This window comes from Lampetra fluviatilis, chromosome 6 (assembly GCF_964198595.1).
Source record: "Lampetra fluviatilis chromosome 6, kcLamFluv1.1, whole genome shotgun sequence".
NCBI classification, from domain to species: domain Eukaryota; kingdom Metazoa; phylum Chordata; class Hyperoartia; order Petromyzontiformes; family Petromyzontidae; genus Lampetra; species Lampetra fluviatilis.
In genome coordinates, this window is record NC_136280.1 from 7580158 (window position 1) to 7605970 (window position 25813).

At 42.7% G+C, this 25813-nt stretch overlaps 1 protein-coding gene across 1 annotated transcript in view; it reads left to right on the forward strand.

Annotated features, from left to right (window-relative positions):
• Positions 1-25148, forward strand: part of LOC144932952 (unconventional myosin-Ic-like) — a 74617-nt gene extending 49469 nt beyond the window's left edge. Inside the window, exons 19-31 of the mRNA XM_078857351.1 lie at positions 361-478; positions 6163-6276; positions 7758-7834; positions 13247-13315; positions 14866-14950; positions 15669-15828; positions 17272-17355; positions 18466-18559; positions 20174-20229; positions 20882-21017; positions 21551-21621; positions 23309-23386; positions 25128-25148. Coding sequence (XP_078713477.1) covers positions 361-478; positions 6163-6276; positions 7758-7834; positions 13247-13315; positions 14866-14950; positions 15669-15828; positions 17272-17355; positions 18466-18559; positions 20174-20229; positions 20882-21017; positions 21551-21621; positions 23309-23386; positions 25128-25148 — 1163 coding nt within the window. The remainder of the gene's footprint in view (positions 1-360; positions 479-6162; positions 6277-7757; positions 7835-13246; positions 13316-14865; positions 14951-15668; positions 15829-17271; positions 17356-18465; positions 18560-20173; positions 20230-20881; positions 21018-21550; positions 21622-23308; positions 23387-25127) is intronic.
• Positions 25149-25813: the final 665 nt, after the last annotated feature.

The window sequence follows — 25813 nt, forward strand, 5'->3', positions numbered from 1 at the left end:
TACGTGACTTTACCGACATAACCAAAGAGTATAGATTCCTGCAGTCACGAAAGTTTCAAATCAAGATACATCTCATTGCCAATCCACTGCTGGAAGAAGGCCCTCCCCTCGATCTCATCACCTGTGCAGGTTTTTTGTACCATACTATACTACGGGTTCGTGAAGTGGGGGAAAACCCAGGACCAGTTCGGATATCGCTCGCCAGCCACGTCAGCCGTGGCCGCGAATCGAAAACGCGTTGCGCTAACCACTGCGCCACCGCTCCACCAAATATTATTATGATTAATATAGCACTGTGTATAAAGCGTGTGTAAATCACTCTGGTTAATTCAACGTTGAATTGCGTGCGTTTCACCGTAGATGCGTTTGACGACACGGTGGTGCGGCACCAGATCAAATACCTGGGTCTCGTGGAGAGCGTGCGTGTCCGGAGGGCAGGCTTCGCATACCGCCGCAAGTACCACTTCTTTTTACAGAGGTACTGCCGGGTGCCCGTGTGTGAAAATAATCATCGTCGTCGTCATTATCCTTAGGTTTTTTCGGTAAAGTCACGTAGATAAAAATTTTAAATTAATAAAAGTAAAATAAAAATAAAATAAAAATCACGACGTTTCGGAGGCAATACAAGCTTCCGTCTTCAGGTGGAACCGTCACAGCACGATAGCTGTATCAAGTAAGAGCTACTTGATACAGCTATCGTGCTGTGACGAAACGTCGTGATTTTTATTTTATTTTACTTTTATTAATTTGAATTTTTTTATCTACGTGACTTTACCGATAAAACCTAAGAATATGAATCCTTGCAGTCACGACATCTTCAAATCTAGAAGTCGTCATTTTCATTATTATCAGATCATCATCCATCCCTGAACCGCAGTACTCATGGGGTTGCCGTCGCCGATGCCTCGGCTGTCAACTTTCATGACTCTTTCCCTTCGCAGTCATTGTCAGTTGTTGCACTGGCGTCCTATCAGTCCGTGTTGTCACATTTGTCATCCAATTAGTCTCGGATCGTCTTCAACTTTTTCCTTCGGCCATGCCACATGAGATGATGGCGGTTATGATGTTGGATCCCCTCCCCACCCACCCACTTCTGCGATGTGTCCATCAACAGTACCTCGTTTCGGTGATTTCAGCTCAGATCCAATTTGATCTGTACGACATATCAGGATGAGGATGATGCTGGTGGTAACTGTAGAACGCAGCATAGCTGAGGGAATGTGTCGGTGAATTTCCTCGCTTATTTGACATTATAAGTAGGTGGCCGCCGCATTTCTACCAACAGGTCCGGAGCATATTCCAAAAGCATTAATTCTAGATTTGAAGCTTTCGTGACTGCAAGGAATCATATTTTTAGGTTTTTTCGGTAAAGTCACGTAGGTAAAACATCAAATTAATGAAAATAAAATCAAATAAAAACAAAAATCACGACGTTTCGGAGGCAACACAAGTCTCCGTCATCAGGTGGGACCGTCACAGCCGAATTAGCTGCTGTGACGGTCCCAACTGATGACGGAGACTTGTGTTGCCTCCAAAACGTCGTGATTTTTGTTTTTATTTTATTTTATTTTCATTAATTTTGATGTTTTACCTACATGACTTTACCGAAAAAACCTAAGAATATCCCAAAAGCAATTGAATCCCTGTGTGCAATTACGCATTTTGCTTTGATGGTATTTTAAAATCCTTTATATTAAGTTCACTTGCTTGCTTGCTTGCGCACTTACGACCGTGCAAATGTTTCGCTCGTTATTTAACCCACTTCCCGTGATCCAATCGAGCTGACATTTTGCACACAGACTCGTTGTGCGTGACAATTTATTTTCGTGAAAATTTGTGTTCAAAATTTGACACTTTTAGGAATTTTATTTATTTATTTAATTACCAATTGCGTAATGGTGGCAGGCAATCATCTGACCCATAGGTGGCAGCCATCTCAAGCCAGAGGACGAGAGGACTCTAGCTGCCACGCATATAAAGGATTTATAGTGAAAAACTTTGTTTTTACGGGTTAATTTTTTATGCAGCGACTACAGCGATCGCTACCCGCCATATCAAAAGGGGCATTCATGGTGTTGGTGAATTGCTGATGACTCCTTCATAATCGTTGGCTCTCGACGTGCTATACGCCTATGGTAAGTTTGTGACTAACTCAGAAGCCTTCCCTTGGGCGCGTCAAGTCAGAGCAGAAACAGCGGAGTCTACATTGGCATTGGCGGTGTTACGGAAAAATGTTCTCAACCACAGTGGCATGCTTCTGTGTATGCTTGTGTATGCAAACACACGCGCACCCACCGCAACCCGGGGGAGAGTGCCAGGGCTGTTTGTGCTCATGTCTGTTTTCCAGTCTTCCGTTCGTCGTCAGGTCAGTCAGTATCACCTTATTTAAACAGGAGATGAAATCGAGGCACGTGAAACAGCGTTGCCTCTTTTGTATGGGCGATCTGGGTGAAATCATAACCTAAATGCGACCCACTCAGTTCACAATTTCACGGGGCAAGTGAGAAGCATTTACGGTCTTAATTTCAAAAAACATGTTTTTCACCGGCGATTATGAATTTAATTATCCACGGGTCATTATAGCGTGTGTTTTTAGATGTGTATACACTCATTGGAATACAGGTTTGTTTGTGTTTTATTCCTGCTACTGACCAGTAACACGACAGACGTATATCTACCAGGATAAACAAGTGTAACATATTATTTGGGTCTTTCGGGTAAAGTCACGTAGATAGAACAATAAAATAATTAAAATGAAAATAAAGTGAATAAAAATAGAAAATTATAAAAACATCACGACGTTTCCCCCCACCCCCTCTCGAAACTTCGTGATATTTTATTATTATTTTTATAATTGTATTCTATCTACGTGACTTTACCGAAAGACCCAAAGAAAATACATTCCTGCAGTCACGAAAGCTTTAAGTCAAGATTTAAGTGTAACATAAGCATAAGAAAAATCACAATCCCTTTATAAAGGATGTACAAATCCATACTTTATTTTCTTTGCAAACGTTTCTAGGTTGAGACTTATCCAGGCAAGAATTGTTAATATTTCATGCTGCCTCTGTGGTACGGTATGTTCTGGTTATTAATATGGAATTTAAAACAGGTTGTCACATTTGTTTAGCATATTCATTTTGAAGCCACTTGTTGACACTTTAGATATTTTGTTAAATGGCCCCTTTCTAGTATCTACTCGATTATTATTTTCATTATATGGGGATGCACTTTAGTGAGCTCCACAAAAAAGGCAGTAACATATAGCTACATATTATCTCTTTCAAAAGGCCTGGAGACACGCACGATAGCATCGTGGTGAAAAAAAAGAAACGAAAATGAAAAAAAAATATATGACCCCTGCCAAATCTTATACAGCGTCTTTGGGGGTTTGAGCACCTGCGCAGAGCAGCGGAGAAGGCATCGTCAGTGCAATAAAAGAACAGAGATTGCCTGCAGCCTTTCAGAGCCACCACAGATATTACGTGAAGATCATAAACTCCACGATACTTTTACAATATTTCTTTAAACAATGGTTCACAGTTCTTTTCTCCTCGGATATGTTGTACAATCACAAGGTCTGGTATGTATGGTATTACATTCACCTGTTATCCGGGTTGCTCATCTGACCCAAAAATAAGCCCGGGTGCAGCTCCTCTTGGGACAGGGGGGCCATGAGATGCTTCTGGTGTGGTTGAGCTTCCAGAACAGTCATTTACGCCGCAAAGGAAAGTCGACTAATTGCTAGATTTGAAGCTTTCGTGACTGCAAGGATTCATATTCTTGGGTTTTTTCGGTAAAGTCACGTAGGTAATTTTTTTTTTGATACAGCAAGCAAGCTGTGACGGTTCCACCCGAAGACGGAAGCTTGTGTTGCCTCCGAAACGTCGTGATTTTTATAGTTTTTTTTATTTTACTTTTATTAATTTAAATTTAAATTTTTTACCTACGTGACTTTACCGAAAAAACCCAAGAATATGAAAGTCGACTAGTCTGTGCCCATGGGATATTTTGTGGTGCAGTGCACACCTCAGCACCTCCAGCATGATAGAATATTCACAAAATGTGTTATATACAGGGTGTTTTAAAAAGATGAACCAATTTTCAAAGTAGTATATTTCACGATGGCAACATGTTACAATTACACGAAAAGTTACAAACGGTTTAATAAGTTATCAAGTTTTACTAACCATTTTATAAATGCTCTATGTGCCCTCCACCTGCTGTACGGACAACATCGAGACGATAGTTGAATTCGTCCCAAACGCATCTCAAATTGTATTTTTAGACTGAAGTCACCGCTGCCATGATTCTGTTTTTGAGGTCATCCAGATTAGTCGCTAATGGTGGCACAACAACACGGTCTTTTACGTATCCCCACAAGAAAAAGTCGCAGGGTGTGATGAAACGCACGCTGCACCGCAATAATGGATTCAGTTTTGCTGAACTGCAGAATGCAAAACGCCCCTTGTGTGTTGCGGGGTCGCCATCTTGTGAATGACTGAGGCTAGGGGCTGTTTGTGCGCTGGAAGAGGCATCTAGCGGTCATCATTTGAAACTCTATGCCCCGCCCTCTTTCTATGCCCCGCCCCACCCTCTCTCTATGCCCCGCCCTCTGCATGCCCCGCCCTTTCAAGTGGTAAGAGTTTCATTCATGGGCGGTTCGTGGTTGCAGAGATATAGCGATTTCAAATCGGGTCCATGTATTTCAAACACCCTGTATACAACTTCGATAACTGTATTGCCTTCATTATTGGAACATTATACGGCAACTGTCTACACACCGAATATTTCAGAATAGTTGCCTCTCGGAATTTCACTACGGTTGAACAGTGGAAAGAATGCATTATTGCAATGGAAATGGTGCAAGCTTAAATCTCGATCAGGGTCGACTCAACACTTCATCATTGAGGCTGATAAAAATGAGTGACAGTGTGGGATATCAAGAGTGATTTTCATGTGTACAGCCTCGGTCCTGGCAGACGAATGCACTGAGTATACGAGTGTCGTTCCATACTTGTTTGACATGGAATCCCCTTCGTCTTCAGTCTAATGTATTCATCTTTGTACTGATTATTTATTACAATAACGTAACAATGCCAACTATTTTTCACTGGAAAAGCGTCACTCACTCTCAAAACTGCTTTTCAGGAACGTCCTGGATTGGGATGTTTTGGAATGGGGGAGTAAACTGGAGTACCTGAAGAAAATTCACGCATACAGGGACGTGGCACTCAAAAGCTAAACGCGTGTCGATTCAATAATCTCCACCACGCAGCCCCATGTCCACAACACCTGGCATGCCCCTTGCTGGGCTCCCTTCCAAGTTTTTGCCAGGCCCAAAATATCTGCTTAGCTTTGTGAGATCCTCAGAGGTCAGTAGTGTTGAGGATCCATGTTATTTATATGGGTTTATTATATTGTGTTTCTGTTATACAGGGTGCGTCAAAAAAAATGTTAACACTTCTGAGAATTTGCAACAATACCACAAAAAAATGTGCCTCCGGGCTCTGGAGACCACTTGGAAAAGATTCCAGGCACGTGTTGACAACGATGACGAACAAGTGGAGACCCTTTGACTTTTTGAAGCTATTAACATACATTTGTTATCATTTCGATTTAAAGCTTTCGTGACTGCAGGGATTCATCTTCTTGGTTCTTTCGGTAAAGTCACGTAGAATGGAAATAATAAAATAATAAAAATAAAACATAATAAAATCATTCTCACGACGTTTCTTCCACAACGCAAGCAGCCGTCTTCAGGTGGAGAGCAGGTCTGCCCTCCATCCCAGCTTAAATAGTCGCTCCAAGCCTGGAGTGTGTCATTCAGACTGCCTACTCGACAGACCTGCTCTCCACCTGAGGACGGCTGCTTGCATTGTGGCCGAAACGTCGTGAGAATTATTTTGTTATGTTTAATTTTTATTATTTTATTATTTCCATTCTACGTGAATTTACCGAAAGAACCAAGAAGATGTGTTATCATGTTACAGTGTATTATCCGTTATGTTTCCATTACAAACGACAGTCCCATATAAGTGTCAAAAACATTGTAAGCACCCTGTATAAGAATGCACTGTCATGGCAATCCCAGATGGCGACATGGGGTTCGGATATACAGCAGGGTACATTTTGCTATCCAGGTCTCTTTCGATCTCCCAGGTACAAGTCGCTCTGTCCGGAGACGTGGCCCCACTGGAGAGGCTTGCCGGCAGAGGGGGTAGCCAAGCTCGTGAAGTACATTGGATACAAACCAGAAGACTACAAAATGGGAAGGTAGTTTTTGGAAACTTGTCATCGTCAAACTCAAGTGGATTAATGTCAGATTTTTTTTCCAGTTGCGTACAACATCGCCGCATGCTCGCGCATTACAGACAATCACAGACTACCTTTTTGTTTGTTGTTGAAGCTGCTCTGCACAATATTGGGCAAATGAAAAAGCTCGTGTTGTGGTGACGTTACGTGAACATTTAGCACCGACACCTTAGTAAGGAGTGGCGCCGCCGTTCATGTACTGCACGACGAGGCTGGCAGCCTGAATTCCATTCCAGACCCACGGCTAGCATCAGTGGCAAGTGACATCTAAACCATTGCTTGGCCACTCGCCTTCACTGACCCGTCAATAACCAGCGCACAGCATGGGGACGCTTTCATCCAGCAGTGGATTTCCAACATGCTGATATTATTATTTGGATTCTTTCTAAGAAGGTGCACGTATTGTCCGCTTGCTCAATCTTCAATAATCCTCTGCAGCGATCTCTGCAGGCATTGTGCTGCCACCTCCTGGATAAAAACGGAAACCCCTTTAACTCATTCTAGATTTGAAGCTTTCGTGACTGCATGGATTAGATAGTTTTTTCGGTAAAGTCACGTAGGTAAAAAATGAAATTAAAATTAATAAAATAATAAAATCACGACGTTTCGGAGGCAACACAAGTCTCCATGTCCACGTACACGTGCACCCCGTGCTCTCTTTTAGCCCCGCCCCCCCTCCCGATACGTTCCATTCATTGGCTACCACATTCTGATAAGCCCCCCCCTCCTCCCTCTTAACTTGTATTTAAGAACTTGCATCTTGGAATCCCTGCCTCACTTGATAAAGCAAATCTGGCTGTGACGGTCCCCTTTAACTCAACCAAACGTCCTGCCAGCCAGGCAAGCCACGTGGCATATACATAGAGCGCGAGACTCGGGGCCAAGATGTTTGTAGCACACGCGATAATGTGTGATCCACCCTGTGGTTGAGTTGCATTGGATGTGCGCACGTCCTTTTTGCGATGATGTTGATAAGTCAAGCATCCCATTGGAGACAACGTGGTCGATTCGAGCGTAGATAGAAAAGCAGTGCAATTTACATATTTGTACGATTAGATGCAGATTTGTGTCTTGTTCCCACTCACAAATTTGGTTGAAATTTCTTTCCTTATGAGCACATGATTTAGAGCCGCAATATCGCATGCCATTGTGGTATTTTTTTGGTCTTGCAGAAAATGTCTCTTCTAGGTCCGTGCAATCCCCACGACTGGAGGTCTGCCGTGTTAAAGAGACTTTATATCTAAATGTAGGGCTCATTTGAAGTAATCTATACGAGTGCTGACCTACGTTAAATGCATTATCATTAAAATCTCGTAAAAGTTTCAGGGTTGTGCTCTGTTGTTCGGCGTGACGTCGCTCCGCGTAGCGGGAGCTTCTTCAGGATCTGCGGGGAATTTAACTTCTCAACGCAGGTTAACTTTTTTTTTTAATTTCTGTTGCAGGACTAAAATCTTCATCCGTCACGCCAAGATTGTTTTTGCTACAGAGGAGGCATTTGAAAAAAAGAAACAGATTTTAGGTAACATCGAATTCACTCGAATCCAGCCACTGCACTATCACACGTTCAGGGTGGCCATGATTCTACAGCATTCATAACTCCACGTGTGGATATTGAGTGATCATCAACGGCACACTACAACACTGGATATGGATGCGTGTTGAACTTCTTTCGCGCCATGCGAAGCCAACCGTGCTAATCGGAGGTGTAGGGGAAGGACAATAAACTAAACATTAAACACAAAAAGCAATTCTAAACAGATGTTGGTTGAATTTGTCAAATCTTGAGATGCCGTTTTCGCCAATGCCATGGCATACATGAGGATAAACTATTCATCTCCACCACTCTGTGTGAGTGTGGGTGTTTTATAGACATAGCTCAAAATGCTGTCTAATCATAGTTATTTAATAATGGATGATACCTCTGTATAAAACCTATGTTTTCACGATGCATATTATATTTAATCCATTCATTTCACGACTATGAATGCTTTTTTTTTAAATCACATGTGAATGTTACATTGAAGTTAACGTAAAAACAATGAATGGCCCCACCTCATGACAATTTCTCAATCCACTGGGAGGTGGTTTAATCGATTCCTACTTTTTATATGAAATGCTATTTTCCTATCATCTACAGCAGGGGTGGGGAACGTCCGGCCCGCGGGCCGTGTAAGGCCCGCGAAATCATTTGGTGTGGCCCTGCCAAGGCAACCGCAGGCGGGACTCGAAATTCAATAAATCTAGGAGCAAACATGGAAAAGCAGTTGCGAGTAGCAACATCATCAATACCAGCTAACATCACACGTCTCACCAAAGAGAAGCAGTTCCAGCCATCGCATTAGGGGTGAGTTAATTCAAATGTTTGACCAAATTTAACAGGCTAATTTTTAAGTTTATAATTTTGTATGGCCCGCGAATGATGTTATAAATATCCAAATGGCCCTTGGCAGAAAAAAGGTTCCCCACCCCTGCTCTACAGCCACACGTGATCAATTAGTCATGGCATTTCTTATTAACACACGTGGCATTGCTTACACACACGTAACATAATTCTACACTGAATGGACAAAAAAAACTTTCTTTAATGTTATTCCCGCATTGTAAGAGACGAAATAATGAGGACCGGTTATGTAAATGAGACTCAAACACCGTGTGTTGATTAAAGGCCTTAATTAATTCAGGCAGTGGCTTAGTTCTAATGAGATTTAAATACCATCACTCTCTTGTTGAGCCTTCAAGCAGTAGTGACAGTGCCTGGAGGTGTGTGTTCGATTGCCGACAACGTGTTTGTTGTTTTGTGTGGTATATTTCTACCTTATTTGACATTTCTGGCATACAGTTGGACCTTTGGCCGCTAGAAAAGTACATGGCGTTTACGGATTAGCCCCCAACGTACACCTCCGTAACAATCCGATGCATGTCTGATAGTTGTGAACCTGTGTATCGCCATGGGTGTTTCTTTCAGCAAAATATTACGTGGAAAGAGGGGGGGTCCTATTTCTGAAATGTCACAACATTGGCTATTCCCGAGTTACTTCTTCCCCTATATCACAGTGTTTAGGGTCACGTTGTATGCCCTGCCTGTGCAAAATCAGACTCCTTGCATAGGCGGAGTTTGACTTCTATATTACGGGGGGTGGGGGCAGGGGTTCGCTTTGCCCCTCACATTAGGAATCGCGGGTGCATATGATTAATATATATTTTAAAAAATCTTAATTGTAAACTACTGAAAAAAAATTCATAAAGGTGTCCAGTTTGAAAGGGGCATTGCCCCCCCCCCACTGCCGCCCCCCCCCAGAGGCGTAGCTAGGGGGGGGCAGGGGGGTACATATGTCCCCGGGCGCCAATGTAAAGGGGGCGCCAAAATGAGGCTTACAACGTCACATTATAACTTATTGCGGCGGGCGCGGCAGCCTGAAACTACTGCACAAATCTACACCTCAACCTAAAAGTTGAAATATCCCGCCACACACAGCCTACATGTCATGTAATTACATTTTGGTACGCGCGCCTATTAAGAACTTACATGGAAGAACGTCCCAAACAACAGACAGGCGCAGTCTTTCAGCCTTAGTCACTGGCCTGTTTTTTGGTGGCAGAAACTACGACGGCCTGAAACACGCTGGAGTGCACAATCAGAAGCTGTTAAAGCTATTTATGAAGGACTGGATGAACTAGTAGGGCTGCTAGACAAATTATCGGAGGACGTAACTATGACGCCTGAAACCAGAAGTGATGCAGAACATAGTAATAGGTTTTTACCCTTTCAACTGGTACAAAAACTGACACCTTTATACAAGGCATCATGTTTGCAATAACCACAACACAAGCAGTCAAAATGCAAATAAAAAGATACAACTCTGATGATGATAATGATATGCACTGTCCTTGAAGTTGATTGGTCCACACCCGAGACAGCTTTCCTTAGAGCCTAGTCTCCATTGGTGTTGGACCAGATGACGCCAAAAGGCGTACAACTCAAAGACAGCGCACTATCAGAGTATTGAGAGCTCGGGGTAGGCATTTACACTATGAGACCTCCTTTACCAGTGGCAAAATATAGTAATAGGTTTTTACCCTTTCAACTGGTATAAAAAACTGACACCTTTATACAAGGCATCATGTTTGCAATAACCACAACACAAGCAGTCAAAATGCAAACAAATATAAACAACTCTGATCATGATAATGATATGCACTGTCCTTGAAGTTGATTGTTCTTTTTGTTTGCATTTTGACTTCTTGTGTTGTGGTTATTGCAAACATGATGCCTTGTATAAAGGTGTCAGTTTGTTGTACCAGTGGAAAGGATAAAAACCTATTACTATATTTTGCCACTGGTAGAGGAGGTCTCATAGTGATGCAGAACAGTTATAGGCATGCGTATTAAATTTTAACTTCATAGTTTTATTACATTTCTGGAATGTCATTCTTGGAAAAATTGATCGTGTTCAGAAACGCTTACAGGATCCTACTATGAATTTGAAGGAAGCAGCAACTGATCTTGAATCTTTGGAGCATGAATTTGTCAAGCTTCGTGATGATTTGAGCCAAGTTGCTGTAGTAAACGCCAAAACAAGATGCACAGCCTGGGGGATCGATGTGGACAGAAGAATTAGGCGACGTCGGAAGATGCCAGGGGAACTGGCAAGAGATGCAGGACTTTCAGCAGCAGAATAAATTGTGCGCGTTATGAAGAGCGTATTTGATCGACTTCAACAGGAGATGTCAACACGGTTTTTACGACTAAAAGACCTGAACACAAAATTTTCATTTCTGCTGGACGTCAAAACTCTTCTATCCGACACAGATGTCGATGCAATTCGTCAAAATTGCACAAATTTTGGAAATTTCTATGACACCGACATCAATGGCCACGAACTTTTCACAGAAATTGGAGATTGCAAAATGCTGCTCAGTAACCGGAATGAAGTTCTACCAGAAACTCCTTTGGATCTTCTTGGTTTTATTGTGTTTTATGGAGACGACATATTTCCGAAATTCACTGCAAATTTGATTAACAATAGCAGTTTCAATTTCAAGCTGTGAGCGGTCGTTCAGCAAATTGAAACTTATTTTGTCGTATTTGCGTGCTTCAATGGGACAAGATCGTCTCAGCGATCTTGCTCTTCTTAGCGTTGAAAGATAAACATTGGAAAAAACAGATTTTGATTACGTGATTGACCAGTTTGCGACAGTGAAATCAAGAAAAATTTATCTTTTGTAGACTATGTCAACTAGTCTACGACAGTGACTGAGTGAGCCATGTAATATAATTTCTATAAATTTGCTTCTTTAAATGCGTTGAATTAAAATTTAAATTGTTATTCCTTATTCAATGTAATAGGAAAATGTGATTAAACGGGGGGGGGGGGGGGGGCGCCAATTTTATAGTTCGTCCCCGGGCGCAAAATATCCTAGCTACGCCTCTGCCCCCCCCCCCACAAATTCCGACCACGACTCCTTGTATATATGGAACGTTGGGCCAATGGTTAGAACCACACACCAACGTTGAGCTCAACGTCGTCGCATGCTTACTGGCCTTGCGCTTGCTGCTTGGAACACAGCAGAGGTCGCAAGCGGGTTTTGATTCCTTACCCGTACCCGGCCGGACCAGGGTCGCAAACGGGTACCCGTTCCCTACCCGTACCCGTACCCTACCCGAAATGAGTGACAAACGGTTACTCACCAGTGACTCACGGCCTACCCGTACCCGTACCCGGCCGCACCAGGGTCGCAAACGGGTACCCGTACCTGGCCGGGTACGGGTAGCCGGGTATCGGGTAGGGTACGGGTATCGGGTACCCGGTTGCGACCTCTGGAACACAGGCCTCCCACCATTTTATTCCATTTATTTCCTTTTCTTGCTCGTGTTGTCAAGTCGTGGCGTCTGAACGATGAGGTGTCGTTTCGCCACTTCTTACACCGTCTCCCTCCGCTTATCGTTGCCGGCTTTCGGTCTCTGTTGCAAAGTTACATTTGTCTGTGGCGCTCGGTTATTCTCACGATGTGGCCTGCCCATATTTACCCGTGATTTTTCAGACGAGCCGAGTTCCACAACGCACTCACCAAGACTTGCCACGTTGTGGCACACTTGCAATTTTGTTTATCAACGGCTGAAATGAATGTAAAATGGAGCTGAATGCGAACTTGCGTTATCCCCGTTGTAATTTGAGTAATCGGGGAAACCAGAGGTTATAATACTGGGATCGCAGAGCAAGTGGAGACTAGAAATTATTCTAACACCAACACCAATCTCTGGCCATGTCTATGTAGCTCGATTGACAACCAGTTATGCTTCTGTAAAAATAACCAAATCATCCTGAACGGAGTGGATTTAATCAACTCTATAAAAAGCTAAGCAGTTTGAGCCTGGATCGGCATCAGATGGGAGAGTGCCTGGCAATAACAGGCATCGCAGGTTCGGGCAGTAAGGTGGCTGGGATATGCCAATGAATTCATGAATCTCTCTGTGTGGAGCTTTGAGTCCTTCCTTCTCGTTTGAGTGGTGGGTTTTCTCCATGTGCCTAAACGCTCGTTAACGGCATTGGCCAAACATTGCCATGCAGGACCATCCTGAGAAAAAAGAGGTCGTTCTATGGGCATCATGGGTAAATAAATGACATTATTTTTACAGTATAAGCTGGATATAAGCACACCTTATATAAGCACCGTTGTCATATAAGGGGAGGCAAAGGGCTACTTCTGATACAAGCACACTACTGCGTATATAAGCAACACGCGGCCTTGCTTCCAAGAGGTTGTGCTTATGTCCTTCTTATGATACAGTCTAATAAAAACATTCCCTCTTGAGCACACCTGTCTCAGGCATATGATCGCAACTGCACTCGAGTGGTCGGCGTGGAGATGATGCGCGTGTTGCACTGCCGCATCTTGCCTGCGTAGCCGTGTCGCTGTTTTGCCTTTTCAGCGGCCAAGATTCAGGCACGCTACAAGGGCCACTGCCAACGAGTGGAGTTCAAGAAAACAAGAGGCGCAGGTTGTAACAGCGCTGCTGTTAAATTTCGATTTAAAGCTTTCGTGACTGCAGAGATTCATCTTCTTGGTTCTTTCGGTAAAGTCACGTAGAAGGGACATAATAAAAGAATAAAAGTATTAGATTATTGTATTATTATTTTATTATTCTATTCTATTATTATATTATATCATAATATTTTATTAAAATATTATATTATTTTAATATAGTATTTTATTATATAATTTTATTATTATACTATGTTATTTCATTATTTTATTATGATTTATTTTTATTATTGTATTATTTCCCTTCTACGTGACTTTACCGAAAGAACCAAGAAGATGAAGCGCTCCTGTTGTTGGGAGTGGCGTGTTTTTTTGTTTTGCTTTGCCGTGATGCGGGTTTTCTCGAAGTTGTTCTCAAGTTGCTCTGAACGACACTCGTTGACGAGTCTCACAATCGCGCACTTCGGCTGCTGTACCGTCAAAAAAAAACATCCTGGGAAAAAAGTGAATGGCTTTCAAAATGAATTTCAAATGTCTGCACGTGCCTAGCCTTTGTAGAATCCTGACGAGACACTCAACTCGGTGGGAATTGATGCAAGAAGAGGTTTTCCCCCTTTTATCTGGCAACAAAACAGGTGTTACAATTTTAAAACACCAAACTGAAACCTTTTACAAGGAATCATGTCTGCATTAACCACAATACTTGTGGTCAGAATGCAAACAAAAAACGTACTCTGATAATATATGCATTGTCCTTGAAACGGATTGGTCCACACCAGAGACAGCTTTCTTTTGAGCCTAGTCTCAAAACGGTGTTAGACCAGAGGACGCCAAAAGGCCAATCAGTTTAAAAGACAATGCATATATTATCAGAGTATGTTTTTTTTGTATTCTGACAAGTATTGTGGTTAATGCAGACATGATTCCTTGTAAAAGGTTTCAGTTTGGTGTTTTAACATCTCAACACCAGTTTTGTTGCCAGAAAAAAGGGGAAAACCTATTCTCATATTTTGGTACTGGCAAACGAGGTCCCATGATGTAATTGATGCAGTCAGGCTGGCTCTCACAAACCAAAGCCGATTTTGTTTTAATAGAAACAAATTTATCGTACAAAAATGGAACGGCTACGTTGAGATCACATAACATGAAAGCATACAGTTTTTTAGAGAACTCACTCTACATTAGTTGCACATCTAGCAGTCGCGTACAACTGTCTTCGCTGTGTTTGTCCCCACCTGATGACGGACGCTTGTGTTGCGCCCGAAACGTCGTGATTTAATTTAGTTGTTTTCATTTTTATTTCATTTTTTACCTACGTGACTTTACCGAATAAAACCAAAAGAGTATGGATTATTGTAGTCACGAAAACTTCAAATCTAGAATTACAATTTTTCATTTTCAAGCTTTCCTTTGTGTGACTTACGAAATGAAAAGTCGCAGACTCTGTAATCGCTCCTCGTGCGCCGTTAATGAATTGGATCGGCGCAGCAACGCTGCTTATTACAACAAAGGAACGCATTTAATTTCAAAATATACACCCACACAAACGCTCGCATCTGTTCACAGCTGTCAAGCTGGCGGCTCGCTGGAAAGGACACATGGTGAGAAAGATGATAGCGAAGCGCAAATGGGCTGCAGAGGTGATTAGGAAGTATGTGCATACAGACGCGTCGCATTGCACTGCTGTACGTCTCACACTCGAACCCGAACCGCAGTTGACACCTTTTTCCCATGACACACACACTTCTTAATATCGTTACGGTGCCGTGCATATAATCTTCACGATTTGTGGCACTCCTCGCTGTCTGTGTGATCTCTGCATTCATAACATTATCACCATGGCATGCTCTACTATCCGTTATGGTATCGCATGTGTATATCATTGCATTAATTACATGACGGTGATGTTTCTTATTGTCTTCAATAATCGTTACCGTAATAATTTATCGTCGTTATTGTTACCATATGGCATTTTATATATATACATATTTTTTAAAAATAAGTGTTACGATTGGTTAGAGTTGTAACGATGCATCACTCACACTGCAGATGCCGTGGATTTTGTCGCAATTCTTTTTTTATTACATTGGTGAATTATAATGGTCACGAGCGTGACGTGTATGAAGTTCGCTTCTGAACCGATGTTGCTCGATGAATAGATGCGTTGACACCTGCAATAATAATCGCTGCTTGAAAAAAGAATATATGTTCCATGCCGACGTCAGACAAATGTGCTTCCCAGGTGTTTGTTTTATATGGTTTGTCACCCAGTAACCTGAGCGTTATTTCTGCTCACGGTCGACATGAGTGGCTGCACCTCTTATCTTCAGGAGCACCTTATTCATGAGCGTACGTGCATCTCTCTGCAGCTTTGTTCAGGGTTTTAGAAATCGCCACAAGCCTCGATCGGAACAAAACGAGGAATACTTTGTGGGTGTGCGCGTCATGTACCTCATGTATCTCAAAAAGAACCTGCCCAAGTCCGTTCTGGACAAGTCCTGGCCTGAACACCCCACGGCCCTCAAAGAGGTACAAACGATTCACTTCATTCTCACCTGCACCGTGAATGCCGTATTCGCTGCAGCATTGAGGCACTACCTCAGCCCTCTAGCCTCGAGCGTATATTACACCGTGGGGAGGAAATGATCACGGTTAAGGCATGAGCCGTTGTAGAGTCGGTGCTTAAGTGTCATTAGCAAAGCAGCCGTGCGCCGTGAAGTCGAATGCCCTCTGGGCAACCGGCGCAGTTCGCTGGCCAAGCCACAGAACACTGCACCTGAGATTTAAAAAACCTTGAGCTTTTAGTTTTCGCAAGACTTCGGCAATAGCACAAAGGGGGGTCCAAGAAAACGAACACATCCGTGTGAATGGTTCCACGGCACCTTGTCATGATTGTTGTAAATGCATTTGAAGATCGATCTTTGTTGATCGGCGAATTGCGACCGCACCCTGCAACCCAGCTGCAACATTCACCTGGTGGGAGGTCGCCGTTTCTCCACTGCTACCCTCCATGGCCAGGAACTTCCTCCCCCAAGTCCGTGCTATTGACTCGCTCTGCCCCTTTTTAGAGTCTCGGCACAAAACCCCTCCTCTGCTCCGTTACTTTCAGTTTTTTTCAAGGGGGATAAATAAATGCATAAACCTCCTTTCCCCACAGTCACTGGCGGAGCCAGTGAGGGGGGGGGGGGACAAGCGGGCCCCCCAATGATCCGATCGAAATCCCTAATTTCGATCGGATCATTGGGATTTATTAGGAATAAATCGGCATTTTGCGACCCCCACTGCCACTGTGTAGCATATTGAAACGTGCCAGGGACTCTATGAGATGATAGGACAATAGTCTGAGTCCATAATTGGCAATAATAAAGCAGTTATAAGTGACTCACAGAATTGTGCGCAGTTGCGTATACAGGACACGACTTCCCTGAAGGCATTCACCTTCAGCGAGCGCGATGCCGATCACACAACGCGGTTCGAATTCGACCCTCGATCGATGGCTGCGTCACCGCCGCACACGCATCCAATAAAAAGCAAGGGACAAGTCCTTACTCACTAACAACTCCTCTATCATTTTTCATTGCTGGAGCTGTTGCCCCCCCTACCTGAAAATCCTGTCTCCGCCAATGCCTAAAGTACTTCCCATTATCCCATTGCTTTGAGAGGCATCTTGAAAATGCATCGCCATGTGCAAGCTACATACGTCAATTGTATTAAGCTGCGCCAAGAGGCACGCAACTTGCATGCATTGCATATTCACTGAACGGTATTTAATGACGATCGGATGTTTAAATTCACTGCAATCTGCCGTGATATTAACATCACAGTCGGTCGTCAGCTCTCCTCTTCAACTCGTCCTCATGCGGTTGCGTTTACTCGAAAGCGAGGTGCAGGTGTCAAAACGTCGCGTTGATTTTTTTTTGCCTAAACATATACATGCACGTATATTTCGCTTTTATGGATTTGCAATTTCAGACCTCGGATCTGCTCAAGAAGCTGTGCATGAGAAACATGGTGTTCCGATACTGCAGGCGGCTCCCCAGTGAGCATCGCTGCCAGGTGACAGGTGCCACGATGCTCGCGAATCCGAGGAGAGCTGGGACGAGTGGTCCATTAGTCGACCACGCATTGTCCATCAACTTGTTACTTTTTGTGGACATTTCCTGGTCTATCAGCCAATGGGTATTCAGCTTGAGCAATGTTTTTTTTAAATAAGAAATTGAGGGCCGGTTTTGGACTTTGGGAGTTTCATCAGCAGGGCATGACCTCTTAAATAAATGCTACTCGGTGGCATACTGTTACGAGGCAAGAGCCCTGTTTTATTTGTGGTAAAATTGAGTCTCGTCTTTGTGTATTATTAAACTATACACAATCCACCACAAAAATCGCACGATACAATTTGTACAGTGTTGGTGTGCTTCGCTGAACGAACGCCAGTGTTCATTAAAACCTTTTGTCTAGAACGTCAGGAGACTCAGCGACTGTTGTTTTACAGGCCACACACTGCTGAAAGAGGCTTAGCAAGTTGAAACTGTTCCGGAGTTCACTATGATGTTCAAAACAACATTAAAAAAACTATATTTGTTATCAATAATTTCCAAATCGTTGTGCTAATTATCTTGTGCATTGGGTCATAGGTCAGTGCATGCTATCAGTATGTTGTAAATCAGTTGGCTAAAAATATATCTTTTATGATTGATTGCACAAATCAAGATTCTAAATAAATCTATTCGATACTTTCAATTGCCATTTCATCTGCGAAGCGTAACATTAAAGCTCACCACGTACCTCAAAAGCAAGTGGATGTAATGGGCTGTCAACAATAATCCAGTTAGTGCGTTATCTATGATAAGGGGAGCTTTGACACAAATTGGTACTAATCGGTATGGAAAGTAAAATTCAATAACCCTTATATATGTCGCATGAGTCTGATTACAAGGATACCTTGGGCAATTATTTAAGGTGGGCTTTGATCAAAAGTAGAATTGAGAGGCTAACGAGAACAGCTTTCAGTTTTTTTTATACATATATTTTAAATTGAGTTTTTTTATATATGTAATGAAAAGCAAATGTGCCCAGAATAACGTTTTCCATTAGCGCAAATCACCTGCTGTGATATATCGATCGGAAACATGAACTGAAACTACAATATGCTTTTAATTACCACAGTTGGAGCAGAAGCTGGTGGCAAGCCAGATCTTCAAGGGCCAGAAGGATGGATTTCCCCAAAGCATTCCCACACCATTTGTGGACACACGACTCAGTAAGCCTTCACAACATCCAAACCGGTACAGGTGTAATAATACTCTGGAGACGGCTTGTGGAATCGGTCCTTTTATTTACTTATCTCAGTTCACAAGCACTCCCCGTTGCTGGCAGGCAATGGGAAGTGGGCAGACAGATCGCAAGAGATGCACCGCCACGTGGCACTCGGAGCCCTGCTCGTGCGTGGCCCCTCTCTCTCTTCGTTCCTTGTCTGACCACGTGTCCCTCGGCTCTTCCCTTATTTAATGCCTGGGTCACGTGGTATGCTCCAGCCAATCCTTAATAGCCTGCGCTGAATGTTCCAGATTCCCCCATCAACTCCCGGGACCACGCCCCTGACTTGTCTTCCCATTGGCTGAGGCCAAGACCAGCAGAACCAATCACCCTAGCTGACATCCCTCGATCACGCCAGGGCCATGCTCCCAGGCTCTCCCCCCATTGGCTGTAGAGCAGGACCGGCAGAGCCGATCACCACGTGAGCCGGACATAGGCTCTCATTACACAGGTATTAGATTGACCGTACCGAATATAGTGACCACTAGTAGCTGCAAAGGTTATATGAACTAATCACGTAGAAAGTATCTGTGATGTTTCACATTTCAAATATGCTTTATACTGTTCCCCATACCAATCAAACGGTGAATAATGCGAACACGACTTTGAAAATATTGTGCAGCTTAATAAAAAAATACAAATTAAATACTACTCAAAACCGAAGCATGTCCTCGCATTCAAATAAAAGTGAGAGGCGCTCACCGCCACTGAATGTCAGCGTTGCCTCCTCCCTCCCGGTAAGTAATTACTTTCGAACGTGTAACATCAGAGGCCTTATTTTATTTGCTGTGGTTTTCACACCTGATGACGATTGCTTGTTTTGCAATCGAAACGTCGTGACAATTTGATTGTTTTATTTGTATTATTTTATTATTTCCCTTCTACGTGACTTTATCGAAAGAACCAAGAATATGAATCCCTGCAGTGACGAAAGCTTTAAATCGAAATCAGAGGCCTTGGTAGAGTAGATCTCATGACAAATTACAGTCATAGGGTCGATCATTACATTTTTTGTGTAATCAATCATAAAATACATATGCATATTGCGACTCGTTTTAACCAAATTTACCAAACCCGCATCGACCAGTGTGGTGAAGTATGGTCAAACAAGTCCCATAAACTGCATGCGCTCCCATTCGAACGTTGTGTGAGATTCGAACGTTCTTGCTGAGTTCCATTATCACATACGTGTCAACCCCACCAAATGAAGTGATCGGCTGACGATATAATTAAGCTTTTTTTTTTACCCACAAACCGTTTTTCAAAACTCAGACCACTTTTGTAAGACGTTTGAAAAAAAAGATGTTGACGCAATTTTTGTGTTGGATATCAGTGTGCGGTAAAAGGGTAACATAATTGATAGCCAACTGCCTAAAATGGTGAGATTGGCAAGTATTAAGTATCGATTTAATTACTTGGATCAATCCACAGCTGGATGAAGGCCTGCCCCAGCAGTCACCATCTCTCACGATGATCCTGCAATGTAATCACCTGGCACCTGCACCCAAGCCGATCATAATTATATACTGTACTTGTGTCTTCATGTCCTATCTTATAGGTAACTCAACCATCAATAAAGTTGTCCTGCAAGCAGTGGGCCAAGAGAGGATAAAGGTATGTAGTGCCTTAAGCAGATCATCCCTACTTGAAACCAGCCTAGCAGTGGAAATATCGAGTGAGAAATCAAGGACTGGTGAAAACTCATTGGCATTACTATTTTTCTTTATTTTGTACCGAGATATATAACTCTTTTTCAGAAGTCACCTGGCCACAAATGAAAGCTCAACGAAGTGGCTTATCACGTGGAAATGTATAGCAATCAAATATTCTAAATGCATGTTTCTAAATGTGGAGGGGAATAACCAGAGGACCTGGAGAAAAAAAATCAACAGGACCATGGGGAGAGAGACACACAAACTCCAAATGTACAGCAGGCATAGGGGTCGGGATCGGGATCGAACCCACGACCTCCTATACACCAGGCGAGGGCGTTAACATCTCACCACCGTGGCACCCAGTGAATTCAGGGAAGTTCACATTAAGCCCTTGGATTGGTGGTGGATGCTGGGGGCATGGGGGAGAAGTGTCCTTGCTCATTATTGAGACTTTCTAACTGGGCTGGCCTACTTTTTACTCCTGTAAGCAGGGTGCAAATTGGACTCTGAGGATGGCTTTATCAGACTTCTGGAGAAAAAAAGAAAATAGAATGCTTTATAAAGGTAAAAATTGTATGTTGAAAGGTCATTTTTGTGTTGTCGATACGCAGTACGCCTGTCCTGTGATGAAATACGACCGGCGAGGATTCAAGCCAAGGATTCGCCAAATGTTGCTTACACAGGGCTGTGTGTACATCGTGGAAGAATCCAAGATCAAACAGACAATACCTTACACCAACTTGAAGGGTAAACCTGTTGAATATATAAATCGTGATTTTAACACAAATGTCCTGTAATGATTTTAAAGTAGATAAATATAGGATTGTAAATCACTCCAGAGTGATCAAGTGAAGTAATGAAGTTTTGCATTTAAATAATTGCTGGGTGCATTGTTAATAAAAAAAATTCTAACCCTTTTCTTCCAATTTCTATGGCTAGGTCCTTCTGCTAGCATTGGAATTAGAAATTAGTTACAGGGCTGCACATTTACATTTTTCATAGTAATCCACAAAATAAATACTTCTTGGCATGAATTGGCATGTTTTGTTTAAGTGACAAACCTCACTATTTGGCTGTGTCAGGTGGTGGCGGGTTTAACGCCACATTCATATTTACACGATCTAACCCAAAAAACCTCTATGATGGATAATATTGGTTGCGAAAGCCTACGTGTTAAACTGATAAATACGTCGATGATTATTACGTGACTTTACCGAAATACCCAAGAATATGAACCGTGAGTGTTCTATGTTTCCCTTTCTCCCTTTGCTTTATGGAAGATGTGTCATGCAGTTCACTGAGCGATGGCTTCTTCATCCTGCACATGTCATCGGAGGACAAAAGACACAAGGTGGTGATTCCTCACTGCCAATTGGCTGGTGAAAAACACGTGTTTGGGTGCTGTAACATAATTAACCCTTTGCGTTTAAACGAGGGTTTGATAGCATCGTTTTGGTTACGTTGCCGTTAACCGAATGGATAGAATCGGTCATCGGTTTGCCACACCCGTACAAATGTTCATAGCGACAAAGGTAATATGTAACTAAGGGACACACGGAGGGAGCTGCCGTGGTGAAATGGTTAGTAAACTGGACTTGCAATCCAGAGGTCACGGCAGTTCAAATAACGGGGGCATTTATTAACACCCCCCCCCCCCCCCACGACTACCCCCCCTGTCCAACAAGTGGTATAATGGATACTTAACAGTTAATTCTAGATTTGAAGCTTTCGTGACTGCAATGATTCATATTCTTGGGTTTTTTCAGTAAAGTCACGTAGCTAAAAAATGAAAACTAAAATTAATAAAAGTAAAATAAAAATCACGACGTCTCGGAGGCAACACAAGCTTCCGTCTTCAGGTGGAACCGTCACAGCACGATAGCTGTATCAAGTAAGAGCAATTCCAAGAAAACAGTCCAGCTATCGTGCTGTGATGGTTCCACCTGAAGACGGAAGCTTGTGTTGCCTCCGAAACGTCGTGATTTCTATTTTACTTTTATTAATTTTAGTTTAAATTTTTTACCTACGTCACTTTACCGAAAAAACCCAAGAATACTTAACAGTTAGTCTATTGTGCAGGTTGCATTAAGTGGGGGCAAAGTGTTGGTACACCCACCTCTTCCAACATGTCTGGTCCGTGTGGAAGAATAGAATGTGTACTCTTTAGAACTGCCTCTAGTGGAAGCCCTTCCACCACCGGTGGCATGAGAAAGCTATTTCAGGGCTGCACCTTTACCCTCTTACCTGAACTGAGAAGAGAAAGGAGTTATTGAGGCTGCTGTAGGTGCTTGTGAGACGGCTGCCGCTAGCCAATCAGAGTCCGCGCACGCCGTGCCGTTTGTATGTTAGTGCGTGCCAATTGGTGGATTCATTCCTACAATTCCACAGGAAATGGTTACCGGTTCCTGACATTTGGAACCTGTAATCGATACTTCGAGAGGTTCGTGTTTTTTTTACAGTTGTTATCTCACGATACTAATTTAGATGCATGAGGTGCCCTTAACAATTGGATCTCAGAGCGCCGTGAATATAAACTAAACTGTTTTTATTTTAAAGGAGGAAAATAAATGAGAAGTAACCAGGGAGATAGAGACTAAAGAGACAGGTAGAGAACTAGATAGAGAGAGGAGGCCTTGTTATGCAGCTGGTGGGGGTCTTCAGCCCGGACTTAAACGCCTCCATTGGGACAGGGAATCCCAGAGCCTGGGCACTGTGCTGACAAAAGCCATGGTGGTCACCCCAGGTCACACTGGGTAAGACACGATGAGTGGAACTCGGAGATCTCAATGGAGTGTGCGGCTAAAGCAACTGCTGAATAGATGGTGGAGCAAGCCCATTAAAATCCTTGAGCAGCCAGCCACAGTTTAAATGCGGAGTGCTGTAGACGGTCATACGATGTCATGCGGTGTGCGGCGTTATGCATCTCGACAGCTTTGTCCATACCGAACACGTTTTTTTGGAGTCTGAAGTAAAGTACAGTGTGTGAACTGTCAAAGTTGACGTTGAGCATGCTGTGACTGTATGCTTGTGTTTTTCAGGGTGACATGATTCTGCAGAGCAATTACGTGTTTGAGACTTTGACCAAACTCGCACTTCTCGCCAATAAAGCCACATGCGTAAACATTTGCTCAGGAAGGTAGGGTGAAAACTTGCGTGCCGTTGTATGAAGCATATTAATGTGCGTGTGTTTATTTACATCTATTGCAACTATCCCACTTGTGTAACGGATCATTTGCGACATCATGAAAGAGTGAGTGCCCCAGTAGAATTTTTTCAGTTACCAACGTAACATGCACACTGGGTATAATGACTGAGCTCGCGAGTACCTTCTACTACTCTTTGAAAAAAATCTGAGAAGAGAGTGGGTGAATTCAAATTTCCTTGCCTCAATATTTCAACGTTAAAGGGGTTCCTGGCAGAGGTGGGACAAAGTCATTGTTATGCAAGTCCAAGTCGAGTCGCAAGTCATCAAATTCATGACTCGAGTCTGACTCGAGTCCAAGTCACATGACTCGAGTCCACATCTCATAGGTGGGACAAAGTCATTGTTATGCAAGTCCAAGTCGAGTCGCAAGTCATCAAATTCATGACTCGAGTCTGACTCGAGTCCAAGTCACATGACTCGAGTCCACACCTCTGGTTCCTGGGCATAAAGGTGAGCACAACTGGGCTTGCAATCTTAGAGGTCGCCATTTCAATCTCCAGGTATGGCAGTGGAAGCAATCTGGGTCACGTTTCTTAAATCCGCCCCCCAGCCCACCCACCCACCCACCTGTCTCTGTCCGGCCAGCAGTCCAAAAAATATTCACCACATTTGGCCGATCGGCAGGTCCTGTGCGATGGGCGTAGAGCGCGGTTACTCCCACCTCTTCCAAGATACCCGCGGATTAACACCGTTGGCTACATATGGTGCGAAAGCAGTTTAACATACATCCACGTGGCCAGCATTGAAGAGAAGGCCAAATGGCCTCAAAGAGGGGCTCTTGAGGGCACCATGTAGTGACGGTTGCTCTGCCAACAGTAGCGTGAAAACTCAATAGTAGGGCTATATATTTACCTTTGAATGTTAATGCATCGTCTATGTATTGACTTTAAGACTTTGTATTCTTGGTTCTTTCGGTAAAGTCACGTAGAAGGGAAATAATAAAATAATAAAAATATAAAACAATACAATTCTCACGACGTTTCGACTGCAACACAAGCAATTATCATACTGTGGATTTCACACCCGATGATTGCTTGTGTTGCAGTCGAAACGTCGTGAGAATTTTATAGTTTTATTATTTTATTATTTCCCTTCTACGTGACTTTACCGAAAGAACCAAGAATATGAATCCCTGCAGTCACGAAAGCTTTAAATAAAAATTTAAGACTTTGTTTGATAAAAATGAACTTGTGTTTTTTTTACAGTATCACCTTCACTGGGCCTCAAGGCAAGGAAGGCAATGTTGATTTTTCTACAGGGCCTCAACACCTTGTGTTTAAAGACAAACGTGGACATCTTTCTGTGGTAAGAAATATCGTCTGAATTGTTGTTATTTTAATACTTTTCAGTCGATAAATGGGTCAAAATCAGTGGAATTGGCACAATGGTGAATTAATGGTATTTTTTGGGACAGCCATTGCTTGTAAAACACGTGATGGTATTTGAAGTTGCAGAAAATGCACTTTTTTCTCACAAATATCTGACATTTATGATTCAATAGCTAGATGTGCATTTATATTTATACATATAAATAAAAACCTGATATCTCAAAGCCAGCTATTATCTTAAAATGGCATAGGTGATGTCAAACCTGATATCATGACAAAGAAGTGTTATTCTAAACATGATTGTACTTTCTATGGCTCTGGCAGGTGGTTCCCAAGCCCAGCTGAACCGTCTTCCTGATAACAAAAAACCCTCATGTTGTACATTCAGCGCTGTACACGAAAAGCAGTCGGACTGGATTTTTACATTTTTCATTATTTTCCCCATGAGATGCAACGCTTTGCCTCTTTGTATTTGCAAACCTCCGATGTGTGCGCCTAATTAATTTCACGCACTCAACCGTTGCTATTGGAGCATTATGGGGAAAGAAAATATAAGCAAAACTCCGTTCCGTGTCTTCATGTGTAAATATGAAAAAGTTTTCATCCATCAGTTTTCCAGACCGATGTTGTCAAGCGGCATGTGTTTACACATGCGAAACCTTGAGCAGTTTCGAACTTCTGGGTCTCATCAGCAGAGCTATGATTGTTAAACATTGTTTTGGATTACCAGATGCTATTGGTGAGATCACTCCATGTAATTGTATGTTAGATTGTCAAAGTATGTAGAGTGAGCGGTACGTTTTCTCTGTTTTGAGTTTTATTCAAATGTGTAAATTCCTTTTCTGCTCTTCTATAGGCCAAACAAGACACACGTGCATGTGATGGACCGCTCACTTATGCTTTCCAGTAATGAAATATGAACTGAAAATGGTTGATTGGTGTTTTAAATTGTAACGTTATATATTTTTACACGTAATACTTTGTACATATTGTCCTGTATATTTTTTCTC